Raw genomic sequence first — 18,368 nt, forward strand, 5'->3', positions numbered from 1 at the left:
CACATGAATGTTCAATTCTCTTATGAATGTTTAGGACAGTAAATTAATTAGGTAATTATCAGCCACTGTAGTTCTCATTCATGAGATAGTTTGACAATTGCAATACATGGAATTTCACTGATTGAAGATCTGCCAACAATGATGGCCGGAACATTTTCTGTGAAATCAATAAATTCAACAACCAATCGTCAATAATCATGAACTGACTTGTAACCTATCTACAACAATGAACAATCAGACATTTTATCTTACAATCACAAACACTTAGTGTTTATTACACCGCTTGACAAACAAATAAAAATAGTATGTAAGGAGTTGCATTTGAAGAAAAGTGAACACTTAGATTTTGTAAAGTACACAATTAATAAATTATACACACTTAAATTCCATTTAAGCGACATCAGCAAAATAAAAACTTTGTCTACCTATTTTGTGAATTAAAATTACATAGAGGGGCAATATTCTTTTTAACTGAGATATTGTTAACCATATAAGTAGAAGTAGTCTATGACCTTTATTCATTTAAAAATATTTTATCATAAGGCTCTTTTCGTATTAAATCACACGCTATAAACGTATATAAATCAATATATAAGTGGTTTATTTACACTGCAGCGATATCTATACAAGACTAGGCAACTTTGAAAATGTATTAATAAAACATAACTCTAGTGTCTCGATTTGGTCAGTTTATATTACATGGACACACTTAACTAACAGCAGTAAAAAAATCTACTCGATATGAGATAAAAATGTCAGAAGTAGTAGAAAACAAAACAAAAAACACTTACTCCTTAGTAAATAGGAAGTGTAACATAGCAGCTTCAGTTTCAAGTATACACAGCCAACATTTAACAAGCATTGTAAAGCGAAACAAGTGAAATAACGTGTTTAAACACATACTACATCAACGTAATTTACGTACATCACCCATAAATAGCGATGAACATTTACAAAAAAAAAGTTACGTTTATTAATTACTGTAAATTGTCGAAACTGTAGTTATTAGCTCTCACCGATAACCAATAAAAATTACGGACTTATAAACTGTGGTTAAAAGAACAATTAATTGAACGTTTTCCGATAGATCTTCCAGTCGTAGACTTTGGTTCATAAGAAATTAAACTAAAAAATAGTTATATAGTTCTTCACTGTGACAACACTAAACATTGAGGTCTGCCATCATCTTGCGGAAGTCGGCCAGAGTATTGTAGTCAGGGTCGGAGTCGATGTCGGCAAAGTCTCTGTTTGAGTCGGACTTGACGAAGCTCGGGTTGTACCGACTCAGCGACAGCGGACACGGCAACAGCTCGGGCATCACGGAGAGTGGTGAGTTATCAGTGCAGTCAGTGTGGAGAACTCTTTTGTGAACCCCTACACATGAACACACGTCATGCTCAGTATAGTTTAGAAATCCTAATAGAATACTAGAAATTGGTTCTAAACTTGATCTAAAGTTGAAAGAGAACTAAAGGAAGCATTTCGATATTTGTTATCCCAGAACAAATATTATATTTTATATAATATAAAAATAATAATAATTTTTGTTGAATTTTTATTGTTTGTTTTCCTAGAAACACCATACAACAATGAGGAACCAAATTGTATTGCTATCCTAATAGAGGTAATGTTCGATTAATCTGAGCAGTAAATGATGGAACAGGTTTACTAGTAGCTTAAGGAACAGCAGTAAATATTAACAATGGACATGGCTAAAGTACGTATTTAACAGTGCTGTTTCTTAATGTGTTACATTCTTTATCACTAAAACTGAGCTACGTAAAACAAAGACGATTGAACTTATGAACATTTTCATTCAATACTACAAATTCTAACGTTTTTGTGTCATATGGGTGCATAATAGTCATAAAATTAGAATTTACACAAAATGAAATGTTTCACAAGCCGAGGTGGAGCATATAAACTCTGTTACTAGTGTATAAAAGAAGAAAATTAGTAGCAAAGTGGGAGAACAAATTTTGTTCATATAAATTATTTAAATCCATATTATGTCTGTAAACTGTAATTAATTGATAATTAATATGGTATATATTGGTTCCGTCAGAAACCAAAGACAAATCATATTTCATAGGTATCCAGAGCAATTGTTGGTATTTATAGTGTTCCTCTTTTTTCCCAGCAGATTTCAACTTAGTACCAACAAAAAAATTTCTGGGAATCAAACTAGACTCATGTCTAACTTGGCACCACCACATCAATGAGTTACTGACAAAACTTAGTAAAGCGTTCTTTGCCCTTCTCAATCTTTCACTTGTTGTTGACAAACACACTCTCAAACAGGTTTACTTTGCCTATGCCCATTCTCGTCTATCGTATGGACGATCTTCTGGGGAAATTCACCTCCCTCTGAAAAAGTGTTTTTTGTCCAAAAGAAAATGGTAAGACTGATCAACTCGGCTCCTTTTCGTGATACATGTTGGAAGCACTTTAGAGATTTACAAATACGTCCTCTACCCTCTCTTTTCAGAATGGTTTTCTTTTCCTTCAATCTTCTTTACGTAAAAGTGAACCAAGAAAAAATAACTGTACAATTTGTTGTATATTGGTGTATTATAAATTTAGTTTAATTAGTTTAGTATACAATTTGTAATAATTTACGAGTCTTTGCCAAAGCATTGTGCTTGTAAGGCGCCTGTGACAATTATGTTAATAAAAATAAATTTATATAAATTCGATGCAATGTGCTATGATGATTTTGTTGGTTTTGTGCATTATGTTAATTTATGTTGGTAGTAGTACGTAGTTGTATTCCTCAATAAAATTGTGTACCTTGACGTTGGTGCATAAATAGTACTATGTCTATTTACCTTAATTTTATAGCCTTTATTTGTCCTAAGAATAAGGTAGTGAGCGATGCCGAGTGGCTGGAACTCTCTGGGGACCCTGAGTGACAGAGCGAAGCAGCCCGGTTTGCTTGTGCTCTCCCTGACCATGAACGCTCCCACAGGCTCCTGTCCCAGTACTTCTAGTGTAATCTCCCTGGAACAGTAAAATGGTTGAAAAATTCATGCGAAGCAGTTCGGTTTGCTAGTGCTCTCCCTGACCATGAACACTCCCACAGGCTCCTGTCCCAGTACTTCTAGTGTAATCTCCCTGGAACAGTAAAATGGTTGAAACATTCATGCGAAGCAGTTCGGTTTGCTTGTGCTCTCCCTGACCATGAACGCTCCCACAGGCTCCTGTCCCAGTACTTCTAGTGTAATCTCCCTGGAACAGTAAAATGGTTGAAAAATTCATGCGAAGCAGCCCGGTTTGCTTAGTGCTCTCCCTGACCATGAACGCTCCTACAGGCTCCTGTCCCAGTACTTCTAGTGTAATCTCCCTGGAACAGTAAAGTGGTTGAATCATTCATGCGAAGCAGCCCGGTTTGCTTGTGCTCTCCCTGACCATGAATGCTCCCACAGGCTCCTGTCCCAGTACTTCTAGTGTAATCTCCCTGGAACAGTAAAGTGGTTGAAAACATATATGCGAAGCAGCCCAGTTTGCTTGTGCTCTCCCTGACCATGAATGCTCCTACAGGCTCCTGTCCCAGTACTTCTAGTGTAATCTCCCTGGAATAGTAAAGTGGTTGAATCATTCATGCAAAGCAGCCCGGTTTGCTTGTGCTCTCCCAGACCATGAATGCTCCTACAGGCTCCTGTCCCAGTACTTCTAGTGTAATCTCCCTGGAACAGTAAAGTGGTTGAATCATTCATGCAAAGCAGCCCGGTTTGCTTGTGCCCTCCCTGACCATGAATGCTCCTACAGGCTCCTGTCCCAGTACTTCTAGTGTAATCTCCCTGGAACAGTAAAGTGGTTGAAACATTCATGCGAAGCAGCCCGGTTTGCTTGTGCTCTCCCTTGACCATGAATGCTCCTACAGGCTCCTGTCCCAGTACTTCTAGTGTAATCTCCCTGGAACAGTAAAATGGTTGAAACATTCATGCAAAGCAGCCCGGTTTGCTTGTGCCCTCCCAGACCATGAACGCTCCACAGGCTCCTGTCCCAGTACTTCTAGTGTAATCTCCCTGGAACAGTGAAAATGGTTGAATCATTCATGCAAAGCAGCCCGGTTTGCTTGTGCTCTCCCTGACCATGAATGCTCCTACAGGCTCCTGTCCCAGTACTTCTAGTGTAATCTCCCTGGAACAGTAAAGTGGTTGAATCATTCATGCAAAGCAGCCGGTTTGCTTGTGCTCTCCCTGACCATGAATGCTCCTACAGGCTCCTGTCCCAGTACTTCTAGTGTAATCTCCCTGGAACAGTAAAGTGGTTGAATCATTCATGCAAAGCATGACCATGAATGCTCCTACAGGCTCCTGTCCCAGTACTTCTAGTGTAATCTCCCTGGAACAGTAAAGTGGTTGAAACATATATGCGAAGCAGCCCGGTTTGCTTGTGCTCTCCCTGACCATGAACGCTCCCACAGGCTCCTGTCCCAGTATTTCTAGTGTAATCTCCCTGGAACAGTAAAGTGGTTGAAACATTCATACATCAAGCGTTCTTAAAACTGATTCTCAACTTAAACAAATACTTAAAATTTTCAATATTTTTTAATAAGTTGATCGGAACAATATTATCAGATATTTTTATTATTCAAAAGAAATCCATTAGAATTATTGCACGTTGTGAACCATTAACAATTGCAACTGTTAACCAATTTTTATTGCCAATAAAATTCAAACTATATTTAACTTATATATATATATATATATATATATATATATATTTGATATTATACTCTATATTCTCAAACATCCTGAAACTCTGAAGAAATATGTATAACACCAGACATAGAGAAAATCCATAGATTTTTATAGATTTATAGATTAAACAAAACTATTAATAGTCACACAGTAATCACTTTGAAAGTTAACAACTTTTTAAGACCACTTATCTCAAAATATAGATTTAATGAATTTAAACAAAAATTTTATTCCTGGCTTTTAGTCAATCCATTTTATTCATTAAAAGATTTTTTTGACTGTGGAACTACTATTAGTTTCTACATATAACCTATTTATTTCAATGATTGGATTTTAAATGTTAATGTCATATGTTTTTGACTACATTAGAAAATGTATCAATGTTATATAATTCTGTTATTGTAATTTTTGAGGCTATGTTTTACTTGTTGTTATTTATTGATTTGTTATATACCTGTTTTAATTTTTTTTTTTTTTTTAAAGGAGAAGCCGATTCTCCTTTTATGCCTTATCCTGCCCGTCCTCATGGGCCACTGGCCTGTGCAAGGATCTTATCAAACAGAATAAGGGGGAGAGTTGATACAGTACAAAGTTTTGTTTAAATTTTGTTCTGTGTTATTTATTTATTTATTTAAATTTAAAAAATAATATTTAAATTGTGGCATGACTGTTTTAGCAACTTAGGTACCAAATTTTCCTTATCTGGACTTCTGCTAGTTTTCATATGTTATACATGACTTGTGTGGATGCTTGTGTAAGCTTTATGACAATAAACATATTCTTATTCTTATTATACCACCAGAGATGAAGTTATTGTACATTCTTTTATTCTTTCATAAGGCCTGTTAAGAATTTTGTGCAATAACAACTAAGAATTAAACAAAAATTGTGTAACGAAGAGTTGGAGCGTCCTGTGAAGAGTTACTGGGACACGAGAGAGATTAATCGTTAATAATTCTGTTATAAAGAAAAGAGATGGAAAACTTTACTCTCAGGAAAGTTTCAGATAGCAAGTGAGAGAGTTACGCAGATGAGTGAACTGTGACAGGAACTTAACTCTTCAGCTCGGGAGAGTCTTCAGCTGTTGTCTGTACTATCCTGTGACAGTAACTCAGCAACTCTCTGCCTTGCTCTAAATGTCAGATATAGCCAAGTTTTTAAATTGTAGAAACATGTTCTGCCAACCTCATCAGTTGTTTTAGCTGCTTGGCAGCTCATATAGTTTGTATAGACGTTTTTTATCCCATTATCTATATATATAAAAATGAATATTTGTATGTTTTGTCCTTTATGGAATCGTGAACTATTGGACCGATCATGATGAAAATTTGTACGTATATGTATTTTTCCACGGAGAAGGTTTATAAGCTATGCCCATCCCTTTCCCGATTCAGGATTCCGCCCCACTGGTTACAGAAATACCCATAAGAAATGCATTGCAGCAAACATATGTTAACGTCTTTTCAAATTTTTAATCAGCTGTTCTTTGTAAACATATATTACACTTATAGTTTTTAAAGCATAGAGTAAGCTTAAGAGAAACGACAAATTTTGTTTAAACTGTTTTTGCAATCACTGTTAAACATAGACTTTACTATCCAGATAATACAATTCAAATTTGACGTAAAAATTCACCTTTAACTGCAATATTTATTTAATATAAACCATGCTCATGCTTGATCAGAAGAGTAATGCAGATATCATAATTACTATCTTACGTTGGCTACAAATATAAAGAATGTTATAAAATCAACCTTAGTTGTTTTTTTTGACAGAAGTATGGTTCTCAAAACTCCGTGTGTACATATTCTCTCGATCGAGACAACAAAGCAAGCTCAATCGTGGCATCGGAGATATAACTAATTTAATCTAAAATTTATTATAGTAAAAAAAAAAATTTACTAAGTAATATAAGGACTTCGGTTCTTAAGATTTGCGTGCGAAGCCGTGGGTAACAGCTAGATAGAGGCAGGAATATGGTACATACCTTCATAATACGCCCAAGAGGCTCACGATGGAACGACTATCAATTATCTCAGCAATGTTTAGAATGTGATAGAAAAAGAATAAGTGAATATAGTGTACTGTTTTCAACGGGAAATTGCGTGCGAAGCCGCGGGCAACTTTTGCAAAAAAATCATTGAAATGCGCAGCAAAGCGCGCCGGGCCCGCTAGTGTTAAATGAAAATTTTGTTTTTAGTGATGTCAATACTTAAATAAATACCAAATCAAAATCAACTCATTTTAGAAATTAAGAAATGGATGAAAATCATTTTTCTGTAACAGTTGTGTAGTGTTTGTTTTAACAACATTTAATAGATTACAAATTAATGCAATCCTTTGATGTGTAATTTTATCCTAATTGTGTAAAATACACAAAATTGAATTAAAAACAAAACTAAGTTTATATGTTACATCAAAACGGATTAACAATTTTATATTAATAAATAAATCTCACTGAAAGATGTTACAAAAACCATTAAAAATTAGAATAAATTATTTAACTACGTATAGAACATAAATCCTAGAGGCAGCCTTAGAAAAACAGGAATAAAATATGAAATTACCTTATGAATACAAGAACTGCTAGCAAGTCAAAGGATGTGGCTAATATATTTATTACGAGTCAATTAATTTTTATGCCTTTCAAATATTTAAGTCCTTAGAATTTTTGATGTGTTCATGTTCTTTTATTCAAACCATAAACTACTTAACAATAACAAAATGTGTTTTTATATTTAAATACGCACTTTGGTATTACGTAGGCCTACTGTGAAGAATTCAGTATGTTCTAAAAGGAATTTAGCAATTATAACTCAGCAAGTATTTTCTGTAAGTATAACTTATGAAGAAAAATTTTGTTATAACCAACTGTTTTCTTCATGTGATAACATTTTTGGAAATGACCCAAGAAAGCTCCTAGTATACTAGTTAAAATATAGATTATTTGTAGCAAGTTTATGAAAGTACAGAAAATACCTCCAAGTCAAAAACTACTCTAAGTTTTTCTGTTTGAAATATTTTAAATAATAATTTTCACTAATTAAGTTTGTACCTTGGTATCCCTGCTTGGAACCATGGTGCTGTCCTCAACTCTCCTTCTTCCGGTTTGTTGGTGAGACTATCCGTCCTCTCAGGTGGGAGGGGAGGGGGAGGTGTGGAACTGTCCGTCGGTGCTGTACCTGACACAGAACTACTCGAACTGCTGATCTGAGAGATCCGCTTAGACTTCAGTTCCGTTTCTGTGCTGCTCGGTGAACTTTGCGATAACCTGCAATTTATATTGTGTCAGTTATAAGAAGACTACTATTACTGCCAAAACTGTTAAGGCCGATAAAAAGCTAAATATCAGTGAAATTAAAAATGTATTTCTTATATTGAGACAAATAATCAACAAATATTTTACTTCCAGTAAGGGGAGCAGCTCGGAAATTATTTGGTCTATTTCGGCTTGTGATTCTTTCATTTTCAATCAGCTGTTTCATGTGGCTTCGCATGCTTTTCGTAAGCTTTGTCCATGTATGTGCTCTTCTGGATAAAAACAATCTGTGTATGTTTATAGCCATTGTACACGTAAATGTACATTATTATAAAGTAGACCACTTTAAAACACTCAAGCTTTAGGTTCAACCAGAAATTGATCTTAAAGACAAATTATACATTATTACTTAGCTCCTTCAAATAGTGTTTGGCTATTTAATATACGTAACTCTCTCGAGATTGCAGTTTATAATGTGCAGGCACTTTGAAAACTTTTATCTTTTACAGTGCAGCCTGGTGGTGAGTTACATCAATGGGTAGAGCATACATTTTTCCTTCTATGTGGAAAAATACATATACATACAAATTTTCATAATGATTGGTCAAATAGTTTACAATTCTATAAAGGATATACAGACAAACATTCATATATAGATTTGATGAGGAACATAATTTTCGTTTTTGACACCTACATAGTTCCAACTCAAAACATAAGAACCACATCAGTATGAGAAGATCAAATAATTTTCCAAACTGTTAACCTTACTAGAAATAAGTATAATTACTAGTATTGTTAATGATTCAAAACGTATGATGTGTCTCTATATGTTTTTATTTCCATCTTGTTAGGGAGTAAAAATTTAGATGGTGATTTGGATAAGAGACCAAGATATTGATATACCTTCTTATTCTGAAATATTCGAGTAAAAATGTGGTTACGGATTGGATATATAATGAATGATATTGTTAGGCAGTGAAAACTCAACTATTGATTGAGATGAAGGTTTATGTATTGATTGATACACATTTATGATATTTAACATAAAAGTAAGTATTCATTTGGATACTAGGTAATTGTAATATACAAATCTCACAGTTTTCAGCCAGGAGTGAGGAGCGCAGACAGTATGTGTAGGTATGGTATTGAGACTGCCTTACTTTCTCAATTGAAAATCCTTTGACAAGTTCAGCAAGTGGTTTAAAAAATCACAATATTTATATATCTTTCCTTTCTTTAATATAAAATTCCATAATAAAGGTCTGATTGTTTCAAGTTAATTGTTTAAAGTTATTTGGCTTTTTTCCTGTGGTATAAAATTGCTTTAACAATAATAGTTTTCTTTATCCAGAGAAAGAGAGGGAAGGATGAATTTGAAATTAGAAGTCTCTTGACATGTAAAAGTAGTGTAGGTGTGAGGTATCTGTAATGGTAGTGGCGCACCCAGAAATATTCTTTGGGAGTGTCCAGAAAACTGGGGAGTCCAGGGTATGAAAAACCTCCCAGATAAGTATAGGGATTCTGGGGGTCTCCCCCTGAGAAATGTTTATAATATTGGTATTCTCATATCGTTAATTTATAGTACTTCTGACATAATAAAAGGAGGGCAAAGGTCAGGTCAGACTGTACACAGTTTTGAAATAAACCACTCCAACAGCAAATCACCAGGAAGCTTAAAACATTCTGCAACAAATACAGTTTAAAGCTTGACCTCTTCTCTGGGATAAAAAAATATATAGATATCCGAGACTGAAAGTTAACCACAATCTAACTAATAGAGTTACAATAACAGGAGTTACGTTTCTACATGTAAAACGGTTTACTAAGAAATAACTTTCAGTTTTTATATAGAAAAAACCCGGTTTTTGGCTCTTTCAACAAAACTGTAATTTTGAAAATTCATAACCCGAAAACTTGAGATCTCATTTAGATCAAACATTTACATACAATAGATACAAATGTGAGATTGGTATGTCATTTGAGAATAGTATGAAAATAAAGTTGTTATTTAATGACCATTTCAACTTTTTTCGTGATGGGTGGTCCACAAAATTTGGCATTTGGTCTCTTTGTGGAGCTTTTAATCATTACCTTGAGCATGTAATTGTGTAAACCACAGATTAAATTGAGCAGGTTTTGTTAATCTACTGCAACCAGGAACTGTTCGTTTTAACCCGCACATTGACATAATACCCAAAGCCTAGGGACAACGAATGACAACAAATTAACACAGTCATCACTGTCTGTTCAGAGATTGGCAACTCACTCACTACTTTGACAACTGATCATGTCCTGACTACTGTAATAGTACTTTGTACTGTGGTATGGTGTTACCTTGACATACATTGAGTTCAAACCCATATCCACTGTCCACACAAACTACTCTGAAGACATGCAGTTGCTACGAACCTGTTGTTGTCAATCTCTATGTGTTTGACGGTGTTGTCGCGGACTATGCTCTGGGGAGGCAAGATGTCCGCTAGAGGTTCGACCAGCGGGGAATGGTCTTCCTCCGGAGGGGTGTTCGCGAGGCCCATCGCCAGTCGCTTGATGAGGGGTGGCTTGTCGCCCAGACGCTTGTACGAGTTGAGCTCCGTGGGCGAGTTGCTCTCCTCGCTGCTGGGCGTGCTGTGCGTAGAGTCCGAGTGACCGTGCGTGTGCGTGTGCGTGTGGTAGCTCCGCAGTCCGGGTATGGACGAGGGTGGTGCGGACTTGTGTAACAACAAGGTGGGCGAGCTCGACGTCACGTTCGTCTCCATGTTGTCGGTTACCGATCCGGGGATCTGCTTGGGCTGTGACAAATCCATTCATGTAAATACTGCAATGCACAGACCAACTTAAAATCTTAATCTACAGAATCGCATACTCGAGAAATCTCAGTGTCTGTAAGTGAACATGAGTGAAGGATGGATGATGGGGTATAGTTAATTAAGCTCAAATCGGTTGATGCTTAGCAAATCCCATCAAGTACTATCATGGAGTCCTACAGCTTTAAGTGTATCTCAAAAAAACGGAGGTTTGGCTACATTGAATAGACTGAAGTCAAATATCTGATGTCAATATCACACTTTCGTCACCAAAAGGTGTCTTGGATATCTTAGGCGACTTATGGTCTCAGAGTTGAGGAAGTGAGTATAAAGAACGGATCCTTGTCCAGATGCCCATCAGTCGACGTGTAAAGTACGTGATTAGGCGACATCACATCGGATTTCTGAAGGCTAACAGAAATGATCCTAGAGCCGAAACCGCTGTGGAAAAATTTATTCAACAAAATATACTCGTAAACTTGATTGTAATAAAAAACACTGAATAACATAAACGGTAACATCGAAAAAACATGAAATCACGGTAAAAAGTAATGTTACATTTGACAAATAGTGAAACGAACGGATCCCTGTGCAGGCGCCCATCAGTCGACGTGTAAAGGGCGTGATTAGGCGACATCACATCAGATTTCTGAAGGCTAACAGGAACGATCCTAGAGCCGAAAAAACAGCTGTAGCAAATTTATTCAACGAAATATACTCGTAAACTTGATTGTAACCTATCAAACCCTGACGGGAAGAATCAATCCAAACACCTAACTAATTACGGTCCACGGGGAATAACAATAAAGCTCCTGTCACAGAACACCGGTGGCTATCTGATACGGACGAGCGGGTTTAAACATGTCAAAATAATTTAACCAAATTCAGCCGGAATCCTAATTGACCGGTCGCTCCAAATGAGACTTGATGTGGTGGAGACATCCGTATCCGGGACGGCCGGCAGCGCGCTCCGGTAGCGGCTGATTGCCCCTAACCTGTAATTTGGATCCCGCCACATTTTAACCATCAATTAAAACCCCGGCCCGAGGGCCGACTACACGGGGCTCGGACTTGTCGTCACTGCCACTCCGTCCGCTAGTCGGTGTGTTACTGCCCTCCCGGCTTTCGCATCGGAATTTACATAAGTATGCCTCCTTAATTCCCGACAAATTAACATTTCTCCGCGACCGAAGCGGCCCGGGCGGCCCCGGACCGTTCGCATTTTGGCCCGGTGATTGTCGAAAGCCAGCGTCGGGCGTTGTAAACAATCCACTTTACTGTGGGGGAGCTCCGGGACACGGACGATGTGGAGCACTCCGGCCGGAATTCGCCGGGAGTTCATCAGTATCGCTCTGGGAGTTTTAATCGGAATGTTCCGACGGAGACAAATAAATTACGAGGCTCCGACGCGACATACCGACCAGATGCCGAAACCTTGTTTTTAAATCGAGCAACTAAATCTTCACTGTCACTTAAAGGACTGAATAAATTTAAATTGTGGGATATTTCACTCCGGCTCCGTACCTCGTACGAGGTCTCGTTCACGTAGGCATTCTTTCGTAGTAATTTGATACTTCAGCGTAATACATTACTGATTAACAAGGTGTATCTACGTCCTAATTTGGTGTATAGCCTAGCTTTCTCTAGTGCAGAAATTTTAGAATAATCCATACGGTAGACAGTACACTAAACGTCCATCATTAGCGTCGGTTGTCTAATACTGGAGTCAAGTAACGAATTTGGTTACGAACACGCTGTACTGCAGCCATCTTGATTTTGGCCACAACAAAACAATGTTAAACCTCGAACACTTATATTTGGACACAGTATTATGGGAGATGCATAATTACAGGCCTATAAAACTTAAGTAATTTCCGTGATAAAAGGTAACCTACGTATTGTTATCAAACCAAAGAGAAAATAATCGTTAATCATATCGAATGTTCTTGGTTTAAAGTTGGTTATTGACGATGGAAGGTTTGAAAGGATAACCGGTGTCGGACATTTTGCTATCGTTTATAGGTTATGTACAAATAAGAGTAACAGGTATATATGCTAAGCTCATATTATGTACTATCGTAACAGGTATATAACACAACGTTTCGAGGATTGGAATCTATCCTCTTAGTTAGGTGGGGAGGTATTACATACAAAAATAACGAACAGAAAGAAGTAAAAAAGGGAAAGAAAAGGGTTATATCCAAAAGGCTGCTTGGAGTCCAGTCCAGGCGTTGTCACTGCACAGTATGCAAGTCCCGAGCACAAATCACAAGTACGAGGATAACAATCGCACATCACACTAGCACAGGCTACAGTGGGATGGATTTCAATCCTCGAAAGTTGTGCTAAACATTTTATAACCTCGATGGCTAAATGGAAACTAAAATTATATGATTTTGTGAACTTCCTCCCGGTGTTCCGATTAATAATGAAACTAGTCTTTGAGCTAGCGTCGTAAAGGTCTGTACAAACTGAACCATTCCAGGACAGACATGATTGAATACGGTAAATGCTGGAAATTAACAGTGCTACTCAGTGTGATAAAAACCATAAATATATGTCAAAAAAAAGTAAAAGACTGGCCCTGGGGTGTAGGTACAAGCTATGTGTAGGACGATGTACAGTGCGCAGGACTATGCGTACATACCCAGCTGATTATCTGATTGGTGGCCGACTTGTCTTGTAGCTGAGAAGCAATCACGTCATGGAACGTGGGTTGTCGCTGCAGCTGTGCCGCATACGCCATACGGAACGCATTGCCCACGATACTGTTCAACTCCTCCGCCTGAAACACACAACAAACGTGTAGAATAAATAACGTGACCAGCTCAAAATTATAGGTAAACCGCTTACAAAAAGACACAGGGCGATTTTAGTTCACACAATGTGGGGTAAATACCCCTCCGCCGCTGTGATCCCGCCCTCTCCCAGTATCCCCACACCACTGCTCGGCACTCGCCCGCTCGCTCTATCCCCTGACCAGGCCACTGCCACTTAGCGGCTGACCTCCCTGGATTCGTCTATGACTACATTAGTCTGTCCAATTAACATTTTACGCTTGTATAGGACTACACACAAAAATACAATATGCTTATAGAATGGCACGAGCGAGATAGATCCACACAGCTGATAAAACAGAGACGATGAGATGTTTGTCTCACTCCCCACGACTGGAGGGGGCCTCTCCTGCGCGTGGCCGCTCAGATATTTGCTTCCGCGCAGGTTTCTTTGCGAGCGGTTTACCTATAGTTATTATCACATAACAACGAAGCTACATTTCCATTTCCAACAGATCAAATTAACGTCAATTTAACCATCTCGTTAGCTGAAAGTTAGAGAGATTGTGATTGTGAGCATTCATTTTATATATACAAGAAAATATTTTTAAAAAAAATTAATTTATTAATTGTAACTAACAAATAATAATTTAATATTTCCTTTGCCAACTCGAATTAAACTAAACGTAATTGCCGGTATTTCGCAGATTTTTTAGTATTTCTTCTAGACCATCAATATGAATGTTGAATTTTCGATATATCCAGCTCAACTAATAATTAAGAATATATTATGTTGCTGCTCGATGTGATCGATAACTAGCGGTTTTATGCAACATAGATATAAGCCAACTCTTCCGATAGAAAACCGATGGTTAGATTCGCTTCGGATATTTAACCTATTTTTCATTTAAGTTTTGAAAGCCAAAGTAATATGCGCACCGCAAACGAACCGTTTACACATCGATATATCGAACGCTTTATTGCTACTACTCAAACTGACAATCTAAACCTCTAAAAATACTTTGTATTATTTGACCATACGTTAACAATCAATGTAGTTATTATAGTTGTGTTACATGTATTGATTGACTCATTACATGTAGACTATTGATTTTATATTGACTACTACTATCGTTATCATAAGTCAATATTAATTTTCTAACCAAGCATGCAAAATATTAACTGCAATATAATGGAAACTTCTTTTAGATTGTTTTATAAAACGCGTGGTTTCAGAGGTTGTTATAATTTTATAAACTAAAGAACTGGGTTACAATCGTCACAACATAGACATAATAAACCCATTCTCTGGAGACATTAACAGAGTACATAACCGCCATTCTCTTGTGAATACTCTGTATCTATCTGTTAAATAGTTCGTTTAACCAGGTCACTGTGGTTGGGTGAAATGAAGTATTCAACAACACGCTGTCATCAGTACGGATTGAACACAACCAATTATGCAACCTGATTTGCATAAATTGTTGGCATTTTATCAACGTGACTGCTCAATAAGCAAAAGTTTACTAATCACTTAAAAAGTTGATTTTCGTTCGATTTTGCCTCATTTATTTAACGAGGACTTCTTACAAATACTTTATGAGTTATCCATATTTGAACACATCGAAAACGACTAGTATAGTAAGCATATCATTTAATAAGATTTTATACAACGCAAATCTAATGTATAAATGTAATTATCTGTGACTCTGCAGGTTCGACAACAATGTAAAAATTAAAATGAGTATAGAATACAGAATTTTAAATTATTCTAACCGTTCAGAAAAAATTTTTAATACGGTCGCCGACAAAATGGAAAGAACCAAGGAAGCACTGAATGAAAATCTCAAGCGGAAGTGGAAAGTTTAGTTTTTGAAAGTTTTGAGGTTTAAACTGTTAACTGAAGACGAAGGAAAAAGGAGCAGCACTCCGCCTTGCCCGCGGCCCAGGCTGTTAAAACATCACGGTTATAATTGCCACTTCCCTCAACAACTTATTGAAAGGTGTTCTGCATCCAGATATTTACCGATACCACATTTCAAAAGTATCTCGGCGTTAAAAGCTTTTAGGTGTAAACACACACAACACATAACTTCGGGTATCGCGGGCATTAGATGGGATTCTTATTGATCCAGATTACAAAATATGTAGTGGGCTAATGGATTTCTCTTCGGATAACCACCCCCCCCCCCCCCCACCCCCCCCCCCCCCCACCCCCCCCCCCCCCCACCCCCCCCCCCCCCCACCCCCCCCCCCCCCCACCCCCCCCCCCCCCCACAGTTTATTTAATCTATCACTATTTCTTTTTTTCTACATTTCTTAGTTTTTTTTTTTCTTTACAACCTTCTTATGGTAACTGTACAAAACATTTACTTTAATAAGTTTTGTTTTACAAGTTGTGGATTAGTTGATTCTCTCTGTGTAGGTCAGAAAACCCTAGAAAGTCTTCCTCACTTATTAAGCTTCTTATTCTTATTTAGTTGAATTTTCTCTTGGTAGTGTTTCACTCACTGGTAAGGGTAGATTGATATAAGTCTTCCTTTTTAAATCTGCAATCAGAGTCTCAGTTGGCTCAAAACTTCTGACTTTACGCTGTCTATTAAAAGACGGGTTTTGGTTTACACTGTCAAATTAAGTATTTTTACGATGAAAAGATTTCAAAGCCAAAGCAACATTCTATGTGTGTGGAAAATTGAACATCTGTGATCCTTTCAGATTACAGACAAAAAACTTAAATTTAGTAAAATCACAGCACTAAATGTCTAGGCACCTTTATGGATTTGTCTTTCTTCCAAAAAGTGACAGTCCTGGGTAGCTTATCGGGAAGTCCAAACAATTTGTACTGGTGAATTAAATATAAACCAGGGTGAAACCATATTAGTAAACTTGTTAAAAACTGAAAACATTCTTTTAAGACCTGGAGTCTCCTAGAAGCCTAAAAAATATAATGTTACAGAGATAACATTCTAATCCAATAAGGGAAACGGATATTTAAAAAAAGATCACTTGATGATGGAGGCATTTTCCTGGACACCAGTTTTTTTTAGGAATTTGCTACAAGTCTAAAAAATTAGACACATGTCTCCTGTATTTTAAATTTACCTCAATATAATGATGCATATTTTATAATGGCATCAAAACATGACATGATTATGTTACAAACAACTCTTTCATCTTTCCATGATGTGAAGAACAAATTCATCATTTATAACAATGATGACATAATGTAGCTATGTTAGGAAGGGTTGAATTAATGTGAATTTTTCCTGCTGGAAAGAATTCATTTTGAGCTTCTTCTTCGCTGACTTTGTTAGATATCTTCACTGGGTGTGACTCCAGATTCCATTATTCAAATCTGTGACAGCATTGGATTTCAGATGCTGCACTAAGCAGAATTTGAACTGGAGCTGGACTTAACATTCACACTTATGGCTTCTTTGTCTGAAGTTTGTTTTTGACGATGGAAGGATTATGAAGGAAACAGGATTTTTCCGGATATTTGTCATTGCTCAGTGATACATCACTGAACAATGGCAAATATCTAGAAAATCCTGTTTCCTTCACTTATGGCTTATTTTAATTAGCTAACTTCCTTTGTGAAAACACATTCTCATCAAAAGCCTTTCTTGATATGTTCTTTGTGAAAATATGAAACCTAAGTGTGAAACAAACAATCTTTATATATTTTCAGATCTGAAAGGATATGTTTTGAATACATTTAGAACCCAGAAAAATGCATCAACACACAAAAAAAATCATCTTGTATTGTGTATTTATATTGTGAATAACACTGTGGTAAATCCCAGTAAGTTGTGACAATGGAGTGTTTTGGACACAGAGTAGAAACAATGTGTAGAATCTGCATTGCTAATGTGTGAAAGCTTAAATGAACTTGTCAGTGAGAAGTGAAAAATTACTTCAGTTTTTTGCCTATTCAAAATATATATTTAGGAATAAAATGAAATAATTTTTAATCCAAAGTATTAAATCAGTTAAATTTGTCTAATTAATTTGTTACATGAACATTGGATAAGAAAGTGCGCTAAATTAAGCTTTGGTATATAAAAATATAAATTTACTTAAATTTAAACATGAAATTCATAGCCATAACATGAATAATAAAAAAGATGCTGAAATTGAACAATGTCGGTTAAGTAAAACCCCTTAACAGTCATATTGTGGTATATTTGAATGTTTATAATTTTAGTGAAAAACAAATAAGCTCATATCCCTTTGACAGATTTCAAAATAATTTCTATTCCTGGCTATTGGAGAATCCATTTTATAGCTTAAATGAATGTTTCAAAATTAAAAATATGGATTTTTAATGATTATTGCGTTTTTATTTTCTGTTACAATCACTGTTATGCTGTATAGGCTTTATTATTGTTAGTTTTAAGATTTTGATGTGGCTGTAATAATGAGCTGTATTTATGGCTTTGTCAATGATGTACATTTTTGTGGCAAAGAAAAATAATTAAATGAAATGAGGTCAAAAACATTTTTTGGGACTGTTTTTTCTTAGAAAAAAAGGTTAGTACACTAAAATGAAATACCATTGGCATAGAAGATTTTCCATAAAAACGCTGCTTTAAGAAATTAGCTAAAGAGGTTGTGAAAGGAACAAATAAATACAGAGTTATCAACACAATGCATGGTTACTTTAATGTTCTAGTTACACAATGCAATGTTCAACAGTATGAGGCTGACCGCAGGCAGTCAAGTTCTAAACCAACATTAGTTGCTTCTCAATTATAATAAATACCAAATAGAAATATTTTTTCATTAAAATATTATTTCCTATTCACATCTTATTTAT

At 36.3% G+C, this 18,368-nt stretch overlaps 1 protein-coding gene across 1 annotated transcript; it reads right to left on the reverse strand.

Moving 5' to 3' along the window:
- Positions 1 to 570: 570 nt before the first annotated feature.
- LOC124361802 (tensin-4-like) lies at positions 571 to 13,578 on the reverse strand. Its single transcript, XM_046815782.1, is given in 6 exon segments — positions 571 to 1,324; positions 1,327 to 1,374; positions 2,829 to 3,000; positions 7,762 to 7,977; positions 10,375 to 10,757; positions 13,420 to 13,578. Coding segments are annotated over 6 exon segments (1,080 nt in total). The 5' UTR covers positions 13,519 to 13,578; the 3' UTR covers positions 571 to 1,162.
- Between the last annotated feature and the right edge of the window lie 4,790 nt (positions 13,579 to 18,368).

This window comes from Homalodisca vitripennis, chromosome 5 (assembly GCF_021130785.1).
Source record: "Homalodisca vitripennis isolate AUS2020 chromosome 5, UT_GWSS_2.1, whole genome shotgun sequence".
Taxonomy (NCBI): domain Eukaryota; kingdom Metazoa; phylum Arthropoda; class Insecta; order Hemiptera; family Cicadellidae; genus Homalodisca; species Homalodisca vitripennis.